A 21,304-nucleotide genomic window follows, 5' to 3' on the forward strand; every position below is an offset into this window, starting at 1 on the left:
TGAGTGGGTTAGGTATTAATCATTTTTAGAGCTTGACGCCGAATCGGTAACTATATTGTCACTTTAGTCGCTACTCACTTAACAAATATCGGTTGCTTTAATTGTTTGTCGACTTCTAGAACCAACGGCAGCGTTATAGCGGCAGGGTTGTTTGTGATGTCATAATGTATGAGGTTTTTTATTAAATTATGTTTTAAATTTAAACTTAGTGTTACGTCACAGTCGGTTGTGTCAAATTTAACCAATCAGCAAGCAAGGCGTTTAAAAATAATTCAAATCGTTTATAAATAGACTAACGGAGTAAAATCACAAAATTTATGAGAAATTAAAAATTGAGTCCTTGAAAAAATAGTTCCTGTGTGACGTAACAGGCATGATTGTTACAAAACTTCCGGGTGTTTTGTCGTGTTTGCTATTTTACGCCGATGCCCCGCGAATTCCAGCGCCTATTTAAATATTGTCCTATTTGTTCCCCATTCTTACCGAAGCCGAAGGTAAATTTTGGTGAAAAATTGAATCGTTCAGTAGTTTATTAATCGATCACAATGTCGGTAGCCATCTTTCGATTTCTTGTTTGTTATTTGTCATATTTAATTCGCTTCTGCTGTCGATAGAACTGTGGGGTAAGATGGATATTGTTAACACAATAATTTTTCATATTTTTAATCGTACTTTTAACAATTACCAACGCACTTATGAAGTCGCGAGGATACAGTTAAATAATTTTGTAAATATTCTTTGTCTACTACCAAATCCAAGATTTTGAATCGTTGTTTTTGTTGTTGTCCGTAGTTAATACTTTTTAATATATAGCGTTATTGCATTAGTTTTGCTGTTATTTTTTAGAAAATAACATTGACAAAAATGCAAAACTGTTACAACGCTTAAAGTATTTTACGAGTTTTTTTAAATATCCTTACGTTTTGTTTTCAAAATGCAAACAGTTGTAAATTTAACCAACTTCAAATAATACACCTCCTGTAATCCAAATTGTTAAAACAAACAGCGTTATGTTGACATAGATTAAACTTAACGAGACAATTGTGACGTCTCATAAAATTTATGACGTAATAAACCTGTAAGAAATCTAAATAAACCGCCAAACTGTTTAGTTAAGCTACTTTGGGTTAAATCGCTCATTTTGCCATATTTTACCCTCTGTGTGACGCCATGGATTGCAATTGTTTCGCAACAACGCGTATAATTACGAAATAATGACCTTTGTTATTTATTTGAGCGGGAAAAATCATAAAACACGTGTTTGCTGGTTTAAACTTTTTGTTTAACCAACAATTGATTTTTATTCTGTTAACATCATCGAGGCTTAATATATGCTGTACTTATACCGGTTGAGCTTATATGGGTCCTCCTGGAGGATTGTTTACATGCAAAAGTAACCGTAGGGTAAGTATTCATGTATCAATACCGTTCCTACATTGGTATCTTGTGCATGGTTGCGTAAAGTAATTTATCTCTTCAAACTGTTAAGATTAAATAATTAAAACAACGAAGAGAAGGAAATCAGCAGCAAAACGACAATCGTTAAAACACGCTAAGCATATAACTTACTTAAGTAATGTGTCGAACTAAAAGTGGATGTTATATCCATAACACAAAACTGGGTGTACGTAACCAATTTAAGGCAAAATTGTTCTGTTTTTGTGTTTTTTTGACAAAAACACTGTTTTACCTGTGCGTCATGTTTTTAAAGGGGAACCCCCACACTTTGATTGACAGTTGGCTAATCTTGGTGGATTATGACGGTTTAAACAGCTGACGCTAATTAAAAGTTTTGAAATTAAAAACTTTGGGCAAATATTGGGGACAACTCGAAAGTTTGTGGTGAAATCGAAATAGGATGGTGTTTATATGGTTTGTTTGGTAAAACAACCGATGTTGTTATGTTGGGTTTTGGGTGAAAGGGTTGTAAAAATTTATTCAATACTTGCAAAATATTGTAAAGATCACTATCGGTACTAAACTGTATATATATAGTAGGGTGGGGTAAGACGAGACACCTTTAGCACATAATATCTAAATATCCTGATCGTGTTTTAAACAATTAACAATGGTTTATGAAAGTCGTAAGGATACGGTTTTATAATTCTTTGAATGTTGTTTGTTTAATAATTTTTACCCACCCTACCATATTACGCAATATTGTGAAAAATTACGACCTCTAACGGTACAGTAGAAACTGTAAATGTTGTTTGAACTACATGAAACTTATCTATATTCGCGTGGTGCGGAAGCATTTTATTAAGAACAACACTGGGTTGTGCTTCATATATATATTGTATCAGACTTTAATGTTCAAAAGAGTAAATAACATTGAAACAATTACGTTGTGCATTAAATTTACATCGTTTTTTTCTACGTTTTATTTTTACAGCAAACTTATAAACCACATTATTATAAACTCTGTGTTAAAAATAATATTCATACCAAACAATTGTTTTAAGTCTGTACCCAGCTTCCCACATTGTAAGTTTAACATGGAGAAAGTGGCGACTGCCGTTACTAAAACACTTCGTGTTCGCTTTACCACAAACTCAAAAAGTCGTTTGGCGTTTTTCGAATCTTAGTCGCCCTCTCCCCCTGACGCGCTCTTTCAGTTTCATAATCGTTACCTCGTTGTCGCGAGCGCTACGCGTACTGCTGTCCGCCATTTTGAATTTCAGATCGAGGGTTTGAAAACCGCGGCCGGAATTTGAAATTTGCTTTCCGGCTGATGTGAATAGGAATATCATTGCGATTGTTAAGTTATATAATAGGAGGTTTAAATATGTTTAAAAAAGAGAACACAGCTAATATAAAGGGCGAAAGTTGGTTTACAAAATCGACAGGTGCAGTGTTTTAAGATAAGTTTGAAATGAATATGCGGTGTTATATATTCGTATCATATGTTTTGTAATTGTTTAGTCTTTATTCTAAATGTTACTAGCTATAATCACAACTCCTTTAAATATTTCAGAAAATTTATTTTTTGCTTAAAATTCTATTTTTCTACTTCTTGAGTTTTATCTGAAAAATAATTTTCCGAAGAATGTATATGCCTAACCCCGCTGTGGGACTTCCCACTAACCCAGGCCCCCATGGGGAATATCCAAGTTTAGGGGGTTTGAAATCCAGTGAAGAACCCGCAGAAAAATCGGCCAAGTAAGTTATCATGTGTTAGTTTGCATAATTTTCTGTTATACAACAACATTATATAGTGGGTTTGGCATGTACTGAAATGGGTTATGTTTTTATTAAATGTATACCATGTTGAAGTGATAGTCCATGTTTTTGTATAGTAAGTTGGGGTAAGATGGTTCATGTTTTCATTCTCCTTTATCGCCCCAATAACGCGACTCTAAAATAGTTTAGGCAATTGTTAAAAACACGGTTAGGAAGTATGGGACATTATGCTGTGCTAAACTAAGTATTTAATTTGACCAGTGTTTTAATACAATACTTGTACCGTTACAGATTTTTTTACACACAGTTTATAATATTGTGGTTAATAATGCGGATCCATAACGCGTTCTTACTCGCTGTTTTGGGCTTTAAACTAAAATATTTTATTCTGACACGCCATTTGATATAGTTTTTCTATAAGTTAATCGGGAGACTTGTTTGTAAATGGTGAATTTACAACATAAACGACATAACATGGGGGTATAAAATTCTCCTGAAACAAACACCGATATACTATTTTTATGCTGTTATAGTTCCTCTCTAACAGAGAAGCGAAAATTTTACAGAATTCCAGATTCCATAAAACGCAATAAATCTTGGTTTATCAAAATTTAGATCGCGCTTTTTAAAAACCAATCCCGCGGCTTGTGCGAAACGTTTATAATTCGTTCCCCGCGTATATCGAACATCCCGGGCTCGCGTCGACGCCATTTATCTTCTGCAGCAGTTCGGCTGACTGCGGTGGCCATTCAGCTTATTGTTCAGTAAAATAATATCCATTCCAAACAATTTTCTTAGGTTTTTGAGTTGTGTCTCCGGTCCAACCCCAATTTTTTTCGCGTTGTTTTAATTTGATCTGTGGTTGTTCAAGTCAAAACACTCCATACTGTAAATAAGTTATAGGCCACGGCAAAACTTTGTGGTTATCGCGTCTCTTGGTATTCTTGCAGAATAAAGTTTACGATGTTATGATTTATTTTCATAGATAAGGCATAAAATCACACCGAATTAGTTTACTATTTCGCATCGCAATATACGTGTTAACCCGACAGTGAGCATGGTATGTATAAAACCTGAAATGCACAAATTTAAACAATACCTGAAAATGTCACAAACGGTCAGATTGAGTGGTAACAAACGTACCATTCTGACGTCACAATACCCGATAATGAACTAGACAAACAACCATTGTTTAATGTTAGGATTACAATTGTAGGCCGAGTAGGGATTTGAACCTGGAATCCCTAGGTCGACACCGGACGTGATTTAGTTTGTTTTGTTTCCTAATTACCAAAGGTCGACAAAGTTCAGTTTGGATAAATAGGTTTAGAATCGGCGACTCAATGTTTTATAGCGTTTAAATTTGAATTTGTAATTGAAACTGGAGAAAGACGGAATGAATGAATGTAACTTATTTACTCTCGCGTGGGGAAACGACAGTCGTTATAATAATGTCGGGGCTTCACTTTATAAAGACGTTAGCTATATTTTAACATACGTTTCTTGCTGTTATGAGATAAGAACGAAGAGGCGAAATTTCTTGGGAAAACATCATTCGATAAACACACACTTTATTATAAGTTGGTTCAAGTAATATATATTGAAATCTAACAAATCTTGAGAGAATTTCAGAAACAAAATGGTTGTTTAACCTCATTAATATCAACAATGGTGGAAATCTCAATGAATTTCCTACACGTCATCTTTTTTGTAGAGTGTTCAAAATTTCATTTTTCCCAACGTATTATCCAATCTAAATTTTAAGAAAGAGACACACATCTTTGCAACGTGTTTTTCCTACAGTTTTTCCTGCATTTGATGAAAGTAAATAAAAAGATAGAACATGTTACCCTAACCTACTTTATATAATTCGACAACTTAAAACATGTTTATTTTTTACTTTGAGGACATTTCTAGTCTAGGATATTTTACAACGTTTTTTTTTAACCAATATCCTTTGCGTTCCAGATTCATCCCATCCAGTGAGGTTCCCTACTACTACCCCTACCGTAGCACCGATGGGGAAGTACCAACTGGTACTTACTCGCCCCCGATTTCCGATGACGTAGTGGCAGCCGGCGGAAATGACGGAAGCATGCTGTTCGGTTGTCATAACAACGGGTCACCGAGATCCGCTTGTGACGTCACACAGCAAAACTTGGGCGCCTATAACGCTGCGGCGTCACGAGAGGCCGGAAATGACGTGGAATCGAACCCGGGATCCTGCGAACGACGAACTTTCTCTTTCGAATCGAACGAAGAGGAAGCGCTGGACCGGAACGAGAAAAAGGTCACGTGTTCGACCCAATACTCCGACTACCCCAGGACACATGACAGTTATCCCTCGATTATGGGAAACACACCAAACTTCACAGCTTTACCCGTCCTACCCACCTCTAACTCAGATTACTCCCGGTCTGATTACGTCACAGCCCGACCCCCAGTGTACGTACCCTTACCAGAAAACCCAATCTATTCTACGACCCAAACCCAACCCCTTAACCCCATGAAAACGGGGTATTCATCACAAAGTTACCCCTCCAACCCCCAATACCCGTTCGGACCCACCAGCTACACCCAACACCCAGGCGACTTTGCCCCGAACGGGGGAATTCCCTCTAATTCACCCAGCTTACCCAACAGCTACAGTTACCCCACAGGCCTATGGGCCCCAGCAGAAAACCCCCTAAATTACCCCGGTGTGGGTTATGGGATGTCAATGAACCCAGCGTCTTATATGAGCGGAATGCCCCAATACGGTAAGCCAGTATTTTAACTTTATATTTAAATTTCAAGCGTTTCGGTTTAACCACCTACTAGGTCTGTATGCTTTTAGCATCATGTATTTTGTATTATTCTTATGATTGGTTAATAGGCCAACTATGAACAAAATCGCAGGTCGCATGGCGTAAGAACTAACCAATATAAAATGGAATCTTCGTAATTGAGTGTCTATAAACTGTCATAGTGATATCTAAATGGTAGCACACTGGGTGTGGGAGGAATGGGCCAAGTCTGGTCCAAATCCCAGATCCCATGGACTGCCACACTTCCCATATAGATTCGAACATTTCTACAACGGACGCCGTTAAAACTAGACACGATATCGGCTTCAGTTGTTACTTAAAGCGAGACTTTAACGACCATCTATCAACCGCAAACCCCTAAGTTATTGGGAGTTAAACCCAGCTACCACAGCTGTTGAAATGTCCGGGGTTTTAAACTCTAAGCATAGGAGTGAACAACATACACATATCATCAAGCGACATCGAAATGTAGGAGCCAATGAATGGATAATTGTTGATTCATCCGAGTTGGGAGTTAGGATTCGGTTAAGGGCTAAGGGTTATGAGAAAGTAAAGCTTCCACCGTAGTGCCTGTATTTTTAATACTTGTAGTAACTTGTACTGTCAATGTAGAGTGATGGATCGGGGAATTCTAGACGTTATATTTCAAACAGTCTCGTTTGTAAATTATTGTAAAGACTTGCTCGTCTCGGATAGGCAACCTTTTATGGGTAACTTCGGCTAGGAATGGTTCCAGAAGTCACTTTTATTTAAGTTATGTGTTATAACGACTGTTGATTAGATGTTAATTCCAAATCTCTTCGCGTATGTGAATTAATACGGCGTATACAGGTATAAAGATTATTATTAACCATTAAAAACATGTCATTTTAAAACCAACAAGAAATATTTTTTCGGTTTATAGCAATATAAATCATTTTCTAACTCCAACAATTCGAAACAATGCTCTGCCTATTTAATATTAAAACTTGATATGATCCTTTATTATTTCACCTAAGAATATAACCGCACTCAGCAACTAATGATAAACTTCAGACAGCCGGCAACAGACCTGCCAATTGCTCAACCTAACTTTAGATAAGTCCCAACTTAAGTCATACTTAACTCCTATTTGTCGATAACAACCCAGCTGTTTTGACCAAATCACAAGCCGGGTTTTAGAATGTTTTGGGTTCGAGAAATGATAACAATTAGGAAGTTGGGTTAGGGCGTTATTTTGACAACTCTTCCGCGCGGAAATACTGGCAGTTTTTACTGAAGTGGTGTCCAGATGTCAAAATGTTTAAACTTGGCGACATCTTTGTATATTTTAAAGTTGATTAAATGAAACTGCACCATCCTCAGTGTTAGATGAGACAAGAGTGAGTGTTATATAAAGACCAGCTTGGTACTTGTAACACTCACTCTTGTCTCATCTAACACTGAGGATGGTTAAAGTTGATTAACTGAAACTGAACCATCCTCAGTGTTGGATAGGACAAGAGTGAGTGTTATATAAAGACCAGCTAGAAACTTGTCTCATCTAACACTGAGGATGGTGCAGTTTCAGTTAATCAACTTTAACCATCCTCAGTGTTAGATGAGACAAGAGTGAGTGTTACAAGTACCAAGCTGGTCTTTATATAACACTCACTCTTGTCTCATTTAACACTGAGGATGGCGCAGTTTCATTTAATCAACTTTAACCATCCTCAGTGTTAGATGAGACAAAAGCGATTGTTACAATTACCAAGCTGGTCTTTATATCTGCCATTTTATAAAAAGGCGTTTATATAAAAGCGAGTTTTCAATACTTTTAACGCTCTCGTGTCTCATCTAACACTGAGGATGGTGTAGTTTCAGTTATTTAAAACTCATAGGCAACGCTACACATTATAAACGTTTTATGCGAATTACATATACTGGATTATGTTCACGAATTAGGTTACTCGTGTTGACCTATTGGCTGACACGGTGAATGGGTCTTGTTTGCAAATAAATAAGCACAACCCGTTCCTGTTACGTCACAGTGGCCTGTTGTTACACATCCTGGTTGACGTCATCGGTTTGAGTTCAAATTTAAAAGTCCTGTTTAAAAAAAATAAAATAGAAAATGGGGGGGGGGGTTGCGGCCACGCTTTAACTTCCGTAGTTTTTATTATAGCGTGTTTTAACGACTGTTGTTTTGTTGTTTATTCATTTCTCTTTGTTGTTTAATTTGGTTTCGGTATCGTATTTAAAGAGATAAATGTAGGTAAAAAGTTGCCCAATTTTCGCTAAAAAAACGTAAAACCCGCGTTTTTATATACACAAAAATATTTTTAAATAGAGCAGCCATTGTTCTGCCTGGTATTTCTCAGTTATATTTTTCCCATTTTGTATTTTTTGCTGATTTCAATTAATTTGACCTACGCTATCGTATTCCAAGAATTACTATTATAAATAAATAAGTAATGTCAAATTTATCCTAATTTTCAGTTTCCGGTTAGGTGTTTACGAATATTTCTATTTTTAATCTTGCAACACTGCTCTTTTCTTACCGGGAAACACCGCAAATTCATATTTCTTATTAAACGCTTTCAACAGGTTTAACCCACGCAGGGTGGGAGTGCAGACTTGTACATGTAAGTGGTCGTGTTTAACGTTCTCACGAGTCGAAGCTACGAGAAATAAAACGGTTAATCGGAAACAAATAATAGTTACATATTACAGCAGATATATACGATACAAATGTTTCAGTTTTGCGACAATTTCATTCTTTTTTCCCTTTTTACACTTGATTTTTTATCATCTGCGAGAGGCGAATAGATAGAGGGTTAAAATTGCGAAAATAAATAAATAGTTACATAATATAACTCGTTTATATAGGATACCTTTGTAATTATAAACAGATGAATGTATCGACTGTCGTTTTGCTACTAATTCTCTTCGTTGTTTTAATATTTATAGAAACAGTGGAACAAAGAAATGGTTAGAAATAGTGACATAAAACATGGCTTTCTTGGTTTCAATACAAACATACACCTTATATGAAGCTTATGGTTTTAGTTTTTAAACCGAAACACTTGGGATGAAACTCGTATTATGGTTTTAGAACGAATTTAAATCTGACTCTTTGCGAATAAAAAAATGCACTATTTCAAATCTGTTGAATTTTATGATAAAAAAAAGATTTTTTTTTGTTGCAACTTCATTTTTTTAACCGCACAACAATTGCGCAACACTAGCAGCGTGAAAAACTGCGGCGTGTCCGTGAAAATGTGCGGCATGTTATGGGAACAAATGGGAGTGAGTTTAGGGCGAATTTCTGTGGAATAATAATTCGTATAATCCACTCAAACCGGAACAATGAAATTACCACGTCTCCTTCGGTAACGAATTGTTGAATACCTGGCGTTAAAAGCCTGCGCGGGCTCAGCAAATTTTAAAACTATTTACAGAGCACTGAACTAAATTATTTTGTTAAATTGTTAAATACTTGAAATAAGAAAATAATTTTAAAATTGTAACACGTGTTTTAGCCATCTTTAAAACAAGAACATTGTAAAAAATTATTTTTGTTTTTTGCACTTTTTGTTTTCTATACATTTAGTTAACGCTATACACTTTACATTTAGTTAGCGAATTAAGAAATATATAGTAAGATGGGGGAAGTTGGGACACACTTTAACTCTATTTTCTCGTCCCATTTGGTAGTAAACAAAGAACATTCAAAGAAATATAAAGTCGTATCCTCAAGACTCTTATAGACTGTTGTTAATTGTTTAAAACACGATCAGGATATTCAGATATTATGCGCCAAAGGTGTCCCATCTTCCCCCATCCTACAATATGTTTAAATTAAATTAATATTCAATTTCCGTTTTTTTCTTATAAATATTTTCGGCGCCATTTACAAAGATTAAAACATGTTCGTAACACAAGTTCAAATTATAAGACAATACAATTATTTAAATTTTGGGACAACGTTCGCCAATTTTGTATTAAAGCTGAAAATAACTTTTATCTTTTATCAAAAGCAGATGTTGCATGCATATACCAATGTCCTTAAAAAATCTCTTTAATCTTGGAATATCAAACGCGATCTTCTTATGACGTTCTTGGATCTAAATATTAATCAATCAAAATTAAGCTCATTCTTATCTTCACATCTTTTGAAGTTGGAATATAAAAATCACAAGGATTATTAATGTTGTTTCTATTTCCCAGGTGAACCACGTGAGTGCGTGAACTGTGGCGCCATCTCGGCCACGTCGTGGCGCCGAGACGCCTCAGGACACTTTCTGTGCAGCACGTGTGGCGCGTGTAGGAGTGGTAGCTATATGCGGGCACCTGTCAAGTCTAAAGGAAAACTGGTACGTAATGTAACAACTGTTTAATATTGACAGTGAGCATGAGGTGTATGAATACACCATGTGTGTTTGGTGTATAAGAACACACCCATGTTATAACTCGACAGTGAACATGAGGTGTATGAGTACACCATGTGTGTCTGGTGTATAAGAAGACACCCATGTTATAACTTGACAGTGAGCATGAGGTGTATGAATACACCATGTGTTTGGTGTATAAGAACACACCCATGTTATAACTCGACAGTGAGCATGAGGTGCATGAATACACCATGTGTGTTTGGTGTATAAGAACACACCCATGTTATAACTCGACAGTGAACATGAGGTGTATGAGTACACCATGTGTGTCTGGTGTATAAGAAGACACCCATGTTATAACTTGACAGTGAGCATGAGGTGTATGAATACACCATGTGTGTCTGGTGTATAAGAAGACACCCATGTTATAACTCGACAGTGAGCATAAGGTGTATGAGTACACCATGTGTTTGGTGTATAGGAAGACACCTATTTCATAACTCGACAGCAAGCATGAGGTCCAAAACAACTATCACAACAAACCGTCCATATATAACATAAGGAACCCATAGTTCTATATACACAGCATGACCAACCTTGTATTCCAACATAGTAAATAATATCGATGATTCATCCGTAGGCAACATGTAGACGACAAGTATGTTCCAACTGTAGCACAACCGTTACAACATTGTGGCGTAGAAGTCCGGACGGAAACCCGGTGTGTAACGCGTGTGGTCTCTACCAGAAGTTACACGGGGTAAGATGGCGAACATATACTTTGTAAATATATGAGACATTTTGGCCCGGCTACTTTGCGTTAGCGTGAAATATTAGGATAACGTACGGCTAAGTTACGAAACGTTTGGTAATTATAAGCTTTTATAGGCATGGAATAAACTTGTAAGTGTCGAATGTATTTGCTAGTTTTATACATTGGGGTAATATAGGCCAAATTTGGCCCAAATCTTAGTTCCAAGGCGTGCTATACGGTATAAAAAAGACCTTTTCCAGATAGAAATGTATTCGCTCGCTTAACCGGTTGATATCTTTACACGTCTAATGGTAAACAACGCTAATATAGAATATCACTCATATAGAATAAATGTATTCGCATTCTGATCGCTTGTTACTTTAACAGGTTCCTCGACCAAGAACAATGAAGAAAGACAGTATCCAAACTCGTAAGCGAAAACCTAAAGGTCAGGGCAAAGTAAAAGGTCAGAAACAACGAAAAACTTCATCAGCGGACAGCGGCGTCTCGAACGACATCGAGACCGAAAAGCAACACTCTGCGGGAAACAATGTTCCCGAATCCCCGCAAAGATACGACTACCAGACCCAAAGTTTCGCCTCCGCCAACGACAGCGCCATCTCCGGCCACAACGTTCTATCGGCTTCGCTATTGGACAACAGCCTCGTGACGTCAGCCTCTACGTCAGAACGAAATACTACGTCACCATTCGTTGAATCACACCCCGTTATCGGAGTGGGGTCTTCCCCAGACTCGGGAATTGGGAATCCCCGCGCTAACACTACAGCCGGAAGCATCGGCCGTGGACCGGAAATGAGATCATCACCAGAATCTGGTGGTTTTAGCCCTATGGGAAGATTTGATCCTGAGAACCCGGAAGTGTTCGAGAAGAAACAAGACATATCGGGCCAATACCCTGGTAATTATGTAACAGGCGACCCCAAGTATTATAACGCGAGGTATACGTCACTTCCTGCCGAATCCTTCCCGGAAAACCAGGGTTTTGATTCTGAAAGTTTAGCTGCTTTATATTCTAACGGTTCTGCTGCGTCAGTGTCCCAGAATCGTCACTTCCGGCAATACCACCCCTACGCTCGCTACCCTTCACACCGGTCCCCCTATGTTAAACCTGAAGTGATATAATAATCCAATCGTGACGTCATTGGTTAACGGTACCCGGAAAGCTGCTAGTCACGTGAATTAACACGTGACACCTCTGCACCAATCATCTGTCTGAACGTAACTGCCAAATTTTTGTCGCAAAAACAAAACAAAACAAGTTTTCCAAAATTTACACAAAATTGAATTTTTTTTTTACAAAATCTTGACACTATACGTCATCAAATAAAATGATGACTGCGCAGGTTTCAAAATAAATGCTGCATCATGTTTTTAGGCCCATGATAACTTTTCTATTTTTTTCAATTTTTTTTTCTGAAGTTTCGCTGTTTCTTTGCTTTTGTGTCAATTGTTTTTCGTGAATTAATCTTCACACTGATTCACTCGCATTGCTTCACCCGCAAATCCTTTACGTCTTGAGTGCTTGTGAATTTCGCGTACAAAAACTTCAAAAATTCTTAGCGCACTTAAAAAAATATTTTTTTTTGATAATTTTTTTAAAAATACTTTCTCTAATTCAATCTTCCCCTATTTAGGCAATGTATATAAGATTTCTATTAAAACTATCTTGTCTCTATGTGCACGCTCATGTCTTCACTTTGTTTCTTGTTACGTCATCATACTCTCGATTTTAAAACGTTTATGACGTAATGCAGTGTTCAAGTGCGTCATAATTCTGCAATTTTTTCGTCCCCGCCCAAAGAACCGTACTACTATATTGTACATAACGCTCTATTGAAGAAATACAATCATGGTTTAATTCTGTTTCATATTTTCCGTTTTTTCGCCGTTTTCGCGCCACGCTGCTTTTTGAAACGTCATAATAGAATCGTTTTAAAACAACCGTATTTTTGAAACGTATATTCGTTTAATTATCTTCTAGAAGACATTTTTACCATCTTACCTCTTTCACAACATATTACACACTGTAGGGTAAGATGAAACATGCGCCATCTTACCCAAGCTATGTACCGTCTTCCCCTGACCGCGTACCAACTTACCCCAACCCAGTACCATCTTGCCCCAACCACGTACCAACTTGCCCCGACATTGTCCCATCTTGCCCCAAACCACACCAGTATAATCCATTTATCACCGAATTCCATCGACCGTCTCGTCGTCACTTGATTGACATCTTAATGTGAATAAGGCTTCCACAAACATTGATATTGCCCTGCTAGTTAATTAATACACCAACCCCACTCACCAACCGTCCGCAAATATTTTAAGAACCTAAACCTTCCGTAAAACAATGACGCGTTTTGATTGACAGCTGACATTTTACCGCCAAAAACAAACCGAAATTTACGAATAAAAAATATAACATCAAATTTTTAAATTCAACTTTAAACAAATTACTCATTTTTTCTCTTATGTTTAAACCAGCAAAGGTTATTCGTTTAATTAGCAATTAACACTCGTAGTTAATTATTAATTAACGCGAGGAAAACAAAATTCCAACGCCCGACGACAAAGATTTTAAGTTTCTTAATTAATTAAAGGCCGTTTATTACGTCACACACCGCCATTTTAATAAATTCTAGAATACCAGCGTAACAATTGCAACGCGAAAAAGGTTGTTCAAACCTCGATAAACAATTTTGACCAATCGAAATAACGTGCGTGTAAAGTTCATTCGACACAAGTTATATTATTAAATGTCTCTTAAAATTACTTGGCGAATCGACTAAAAATTCCCTTTTTTGAGATTTTTCTTGGTCCGCCATTTTTGTTGAAGGACCACCAGGGAAGCATTGATAAATTGTGAGCAGGAGATTAATCTTGTGGTTGCCGGGCGAGCTTTAAACGAGTGAGTGATCCCTTCCTTTAATTTTGTCTGCACTGAAGCGGTCGAAAAATTGTTGAGATTTTTCTTCATATAATACTGTGGGGTAAGATGGATACCATTAGCACATAATATTCCATATTTTTTAATCGAGTTTTAACAATTAACAACGCTCTTTCAAAGTCGTAAGGATACGATTATACATTTCGGTAAATATTATTTGTTTACTACCAAACGGAATGATAAAATAGAAAAAACACTTAAACTATCTTACCCGCCCTACTTTATGATGAAATGGTCTAACACAGTGTGTGTTAAAATCCTGATTAATACGTAGTAACCTCTCGTACCTACTAGGCCAAGATCAATGTATTAGGTTCATATGGCAGCGGTTTGAACTGATATTCGTGTGTGCCTTGGGAATTATGTCTTTCGTATATCAGCGTTTTTGATTCATTAGTTTACTTTAGAGTTAAACCGGCGTACGTATATGTTAAACAACGTATGTTTGACCGCCGCTATATCTCCCGTTTCCCATATACTCATGACTCATAAAAGAGCGTTGTTAATTGTTAAAGCACGATTTGGGGAATATGGGATATTATTATGTGCTAAAGTGCGTTATGCGGTAAGGTGGCAAATGGATCCATCTTGCCCCATGATAAACTATACCAATCAAGAACAATCAAGAATAAGAATAACGTTATTTTACATACCTTTATTCGTGTGTGTGTATGTTAATTAAAGTTTAAAACCAGTGTAAATATAAGATATAAGACGTATGAATATCCTAAACCCCAGGGCCCGGGACCGACCAAATAGAATAATTCGCCAAGAAGGCCCCAAAGTGTCTTTATTTTTGGTTAATTTTGGGTGTTATATAAATATCAAGGGTCAAGAAGAAGCTAAAACCCCAAATCGAAAAATGAGTCGAAACTTGAGATAAGCTTTTACTTTCAGTTCTTGTCAACGCACAAGCCGTCATACGGAATAAGATGTTCCCGAAGCGTAGAATTTGCGCCGAAACACGAGAATGCGCTTTTACGTTACTATTTTCTACAAAAAAAAACAAAATCGAGTAATTTGCCTAAAAAGCGTCGAAACTGGAGACACGCTTTTACTTTTCGATCCCCGTCAACACATTATCAAGTTACTTTGCCTAACTCGGATTAAAAGTAACTTAATCTTCGCCTTAACCAGTTCCACGAGACCATGTTGATTTAAGTTACACCTGATATTCAAGTTAATAGGTTTCCTTAGGAGGTGATTGATGAATAATTGAAGTTGTTTTTAAACCACAACTTTTAGCTTGGGTTACGGCTTAAGTTTGTCTGTCTGGGGTAAAAATCAATTATTAAAAAACGTTATACCTGAATCTTATTGTTTCCTTCTTTTTTAATGGTAGTTAGGCATAAATGAAATGTAACTAGGCATTACGCTAGGGATATGATGCAGTGTTAACTTGTAAGCGGGCACTAGGTGTATGAAACAGAACACCCGTGTATATAACGACTGCCGTTGTGTCGCCATGCGAGGATAAATAAGTTACATACGTGGTAACTTGTAAGCTGGCACGAGGTGTATGAAACAGAACACCCGTGTTATAACGACTGTCATCGCCCACCTAAAAACAAGATCAGAAATATGGGATATTATGTGCTAACGGTATCTTTTTTACCTCCCAATAATATGTATGTGCATTAATTTAACGTGTGATTCGCCACACACTAAGCACGAATACACTAAGCCATCTCCATGTTTGTCTTTCAATGTTAAGAACGACTGGGTTAGACTTCAGGGTTTATCAATATTTAGTTTTCCTCGGTTGTTACGTAATAATTAACCTTTCTTTTTAACAATGAATCTTCTGTTCTGCCACAGACCTCTTTATCATGACGTATCTTCATTTAATTGTACGTCATTATCCCTTTATATTCGTCACAGTGAGCCAAGAGAGTACTTGCATAGATAAGAATAAGTGCTCCCCACTTTAGCACGAATTTAATAATTAAATTTAATAAATATAAAAACTTTATGATGTTTCTATGCTGTTTGTTCACGTTTTAATTCCCATTGTCTAGAATTCCAGAACTCCATTGTTTTGTTGATTCTAGAATAGTTTCCGTCACGTGGTCTTTGTTTTCGAATAGAAACTATTATTTCGTCACAATGACGCTGTTCTAGAAAATTTAGATTTCTGTTTAATGTCAAACGCGATAAGAACAATGCATTGTCAGAAAATCGAAGCGGGGACAAACGGCCTGCTTGTGACGTCATAAATGAGCTTCTGTCAATGACACAACTGCGGTCGCGCTGATAACAGAAACAATTTAGCTTGTCACGTGGTTAGTGGTGGTAAATAAAATAGACGACGGAAAATCGAACTATTAAAACATTGTGTTTATGTAACATATAACCATAAATTGCGTCGTATGGATTTAAAAATATGGATATTGTGCAGTCTGACTGTGGTGGTTGGTTTGGTTGAACAAAATAGTCGCTTAAAAAGAGAAATTATTGGAATATTTTAGTGTATGAGATGTTTAGTACTATGGTGTAAAATTGGATACTGTTTGTACCTACTTCCCATATTTCTTGAACGTGTTATAATCAATTAACAATGCTATTTTAGAGTCGTGATGACAAATGAATGAATGTGACTTGTTTTTCCTCCCGCCGAGGCGGGAAACGGCAGTCCTTATAACATGAGTGCTCCGTTTCATGCACCTAGTGCCCGTTTAGGACTTGCAATTTTGTGGGTGATTGTTTTTCTGTATTACTGACAACTGTTAGACAAACCATCAGTGACCACTGGGCTGAAGCAATTACTGCCAAGCGTCTCGCCCAAAGACGCATGCGCCTACATTTAAAACTATAAAAATAAGTCCAATCAATGTGTCACACGCTGTAATTATTAAATATATTTCGAAGCCATTTGCATTAAAAAACTAAAACCCAACGAATAATATTGTTTTCGAGGTAGCTAGGAATTGAAACTGGTATCCTGTGCTCTTCAATCTGTTGAAAACAACACGCACACATCATTGTAAGAACCCAGCGATTACTCAATACCGCTCTCTGCTGATGGGAATGGTTTAAAATTTTAATCCACTAGGTAGCGGTAACCCATCGTTGCCGATTTAAGGGTCTAGGTTCGAATTTTATGACCGAAAAATGACACAAAGAGACGAATTGCAATTATTCTATAATACTCAAATAAAGGTGAAGTGATATAGTATGTATCAGAGTCCGTATATAAACATTATATACGGACTCTGGTATGTATATACCCGACACAATGCTTTATACGCTGCTACCATTGTGGGCATTTGTGTCCTTGGGCAAGACACTTAACGGCAATTGCTACAACCCAGTGGTCTCTAATGGGTTGTTCAAATTATCAGTCATACATAAAAAAATCTCAAAAAAATAATCACTTACAAAGTAACATACATGGTAATTCGTAAGCTGGCACGAGGTGCTAAACCCGTGTTATATCGACTGTTGTTTTCCGGCCACGCGAGGATAAAGTAAGTTACATTCATTCATTCTTTAGTTATATTATTCTACTTTACGCTATGGTACCTTTGTATTAATATATATATATATATTACTCACTAATAAATTACGTTGTTGCTTTAACAGTAAAGCTAAATCAATTTTAAACAATACACATACAAACCTGCAGCCAAAATTCCAGATAACGGCCATTATAGACGCTACAAAACGTCTCTACGTAAATGCTGTGAACTTAATTCTTCTTTTTACAGCCATAAGTGACGTAAACGGCCTTCATATAATTTATATTAGACTATATATTAGGATCATGACGTATGTCGGAGGTGTTTGGTGATGTTTTTATACATTAGATATTTGCAATAAAGGCTATAATAGCACTTGGCTTTAAATTACTGACGCTTTACGTATACTGTATAAAAGCCATAGCAAACCAAAGTGTTTTATCTGTGGTGTACTGTATGTAATAATAGAACAAGTTATACCGTTTCTTGGTAACACAGTTCGCATTAAACCCCGCTGTAGCAACATACGTATTATGGCTTAGTGCGTACTTCATATATTACCGTCATAACAACTACACCACGCAGTTTCATTCCTACTACTAGTAATACATTATACGTAGGTGTTACATTACGTACTGTTTACCAAAACTATGACGGTATAATTTTAACCTTTCGGTTCTAAAACCTACGCAAATGAGTAGTTTTAGACATTAAAGCTTGTAAACAAATACAACCCAACACCGAGACCTCTTTATTTCTTTATTTTAACAGAAAATTTAGAACAAACTTCACCTGTTTTTGTAAAAAAACTCCATTTTTAATGATTCTGCATAAAAATTGCGCCAAAAATCGTGTATTGTCATTAAATTACTTTTTAAGCTTTAAACTGGGGTGTTTATTTATCTTTCGCGTAATATTAGTTTAAATTGGGTGTCAAAATTGGAGTTTCTTTCTAATTAAATGAGCCCTAATTAAAGAAAAGTGCGTAATTAGTGCAATTATTAAATTCGCGTAACGCCCCCAGATATATTCCAATGTCGCCTAAGTCACGTGATCTCTACGTCACCAGCTATCCAAACAATATGGCGATTGTCTTGCAGAAGTGCAACAATCGCTGCAACAATCGGGGTTTCGGGAATATATTCGAATGTTTTTAGTCACCGGTAGATTGTGACGTGTGTATTCTAGAATACAACATAAAGGGAACTATACAGTAACAGTTAAGAAAGGTTTTAATAGCATTTTTTCGCAGTTGAAATGAAATCTTGTTTAGACTAGCAGAGCGAAATGATCGTAAAGCATTTTATATCTTTAATTTACTTTTATACCTTTGCTGCAGTCGCGTATACCGGCCCACTTCTGCAGCTTATTAGTACCAGTACAACATATTAAACTCGGAAAATTATTGTTGCAATGATTGTATAGTCTTTAGTGTCAAAATAAATACGCAACCGCACGAAGGAGTGACAACATTTAACTGATAGGACAATGTTACGCCGTTAACGCAAAAGGTGTAGGTTTTGATAAGCGAATGCCTAGTTACATTGTACATGGTTTGTTTATATGTTTCTAGATTGGTTAATGTGTCTATAGTAGTGTTAGCAGACATGACTGTTGGTTGTTTTTTTATCATTTATATTCTTATGACTTATCTATGGTTACCACTCTCACGCCAACAGTCGAGTTGCTGAAGCTATTACAGTGTGTGGATAAGCAGACATAACTTTTGGTTGGTTTGGTCATTTATATTCTCGTGGGTGGGAACTTGAGTGACTTATCCATGACTTTTAGTTGTGGAATACTTTACTGTACAAATGCAAATTTTAATGACACATGACTTAGTAAACTTTATACTGTGTTTTATAAATTAAAGTCAGTGCATATTTTGGTTTGGCTTGTGATTGTGTGCATTTAATAGGCTCCAAACTTTTAAAAATGCAGGGCTGTTTAGAGGGGTTTATTATGAAACAATCTAATTTTTTTTGTAAATGTTTATTTATTAATGCAGTTAACATTAGAGTAGGTGTGTCCACCCTGCCACCCCAGGTTTGGTGCCTAAGCTTTGTATACATAATACACATACTGGGATATAGTCATAACATGCATATCAAATTATATTTGTGTATATTTATTAAAGCTTACTCAAGCAAAATTGATTACCTGCCTATGTTTTGATTATTTTCTAAATGCCATAATTTAAAGGAAAACGTAAGATTTAAGCCGGGTTTTACTCTTTATTTTTGAGAATATCTTTAGCTAATATGATGTATGCACCTGGTAAAACACCTGTTTTATAATCCCATTTTTATAATCCCATTTTTATAATTCCATTTTTTCTTATGTTAAAAATAGCCAATCAATCATATAATACAGACGTTTTATTGTTTTATTGTCAATCTATACTGGTGGTTTTTAATCCCATTTTGGCCGCAGATATTAAGATCAGCCAGTATCATCTTCTTGGTTTCAAGAGGTGTAACCTCAGTGTTTGACATTCATACCAAAAAAGTAGTAAAATGTTTTTACTTTGCATTGCTAAGGCCTATACCCCAACATTTTATATTAACATTTTATTTAGGTAATTGAGGAGCCTTTTTTAGCCTTTTTGTGTTAAAAAGTAACTAAACGTTTATGTATTGGTTGTTTTTCTGAAAAATAGTTAGAAATTAAAACACACCTGCTAGTAGGAGACCAACAGCATATAATTCGCTTTATATACAGTGTTAAAAGTGGTTGTAGAGCCTAATTTAGTATATATTTATTTGGATTTAATAATATGGACTTTGCGCTAAAAATAGTTGCACAGCCAGTACATAAATAGTAGTTTTTTCGGTTTGAAAGTAAAATGGAGTTGCATGACTTTTGTGTAAAACCGGCACTTCTGAGCCTAATTAGGGGTTTATCTAATTTTATAACTTTGACTTTGCATGAAAAATGGTTGCAGAGTTGCATCTGTTGTAAAACAGCTGTTCCATGTTCATTCTATGAATAGGGAAAGCAATATAGGAAATGTATTATCCTGTTAAACATATGAAAGGAAAGGGTGTTGGCAGAAAATCTTGTCTCCAATTTGCATACGCTCTGTTAAGTGATATGCTATTGATATGCATGTATTTGCTAAATGAAAAGTCAAGTTATAGGCTACAATTTAATCTTTTTTAAGCATATTATAATATATATTGTAATCCCAGCAATTATTTATCTATTCGAATAGAAAAGATCAAACAATTAAAAACAAGAAAAGAAGGGTTATAGCAACTAAAAGACAGTGGTTAAAAAAGAATCTGTGTGATTCTATTTCCCTTTAAAGTTTATTTAAAGTGAAAGCTTTGTACAGTTAATTAGTTTTTTATTTATAGTTTAAGAATAGGTTTGTTCGTTTGTAAAATGTATGGTTTCTTGGCCTTCGGAAGTTTAATTTTAGGCAAAAGACAGTCCATTGCATTTTCTGTTTATATTGTGTTTGTTGCCTTGTGAGTATTTATTTTTTCTGGAATTGTGTTTTAAAATTAGCAGCAATCTGTACAAAATGTTTCGTTCTCTCTTTTATGCAGCGGGTACGAAATACAGGCTGCTACTGCCATGTTGTAAGTCTGATTGAGCTCTCTGGAAATTTATTTCAAAAGATCCAATATTTCTAAGATATTTTTAATTAAGTAAGCTTAACGGAGGAAAGAGATTTATATTTGACAAAATAGATCTGTAAGAAAAAAGATGAAAAACGAAATTGTTTTATTTAAATACAAGTTTTTGTACGTTATATCTTATTAATTCAGCATTGCATA

General features: G+C 36.0%; 1 protein-coding gene across 1 annotated transcript; it reads left to right on the forward strand.

Annotated features, from left to right (window-relative positions):
* The first annotated feature begins 2,942 nt into the window (after positions 1-2,942).
* Positions 2,943-12,972, forward strand: LOC149735148 (uncharacterized). The gene is made up of 5 exons (XM_089880057.1): positions 2,943-3,159; positions 5,149-5,939; positions 10,176-10,321; positions 10,980-11,099; positions 11,481-12,972. The coding sequence occupies exons 1-5, from the start codon at positions 3,047-3,049 to the stop codon at positions 12,234-12,236; spliced, it is 1,926 nt and encodes a 641-aa protein (XP_089736183.1). The 5' UTR covers positions 2,943-3,046; the 3' UTR covers positions 12,237-12,972.
* The last annotated feature ends 8,332 nt before the right edge of the window (positions 12,973-21,304 follow it).

Source organism: Ciona robusta, chromosome 6, assembly GCF_009617815.1.
Source record: "Ciona robusta chromosome 6, ASM961781v2".
NCBI lineage: Eukaryota > Metazoa > Chordata > Ascidiacea > Phlebobranchia > Cionidae > Ciona > Ciona robusta.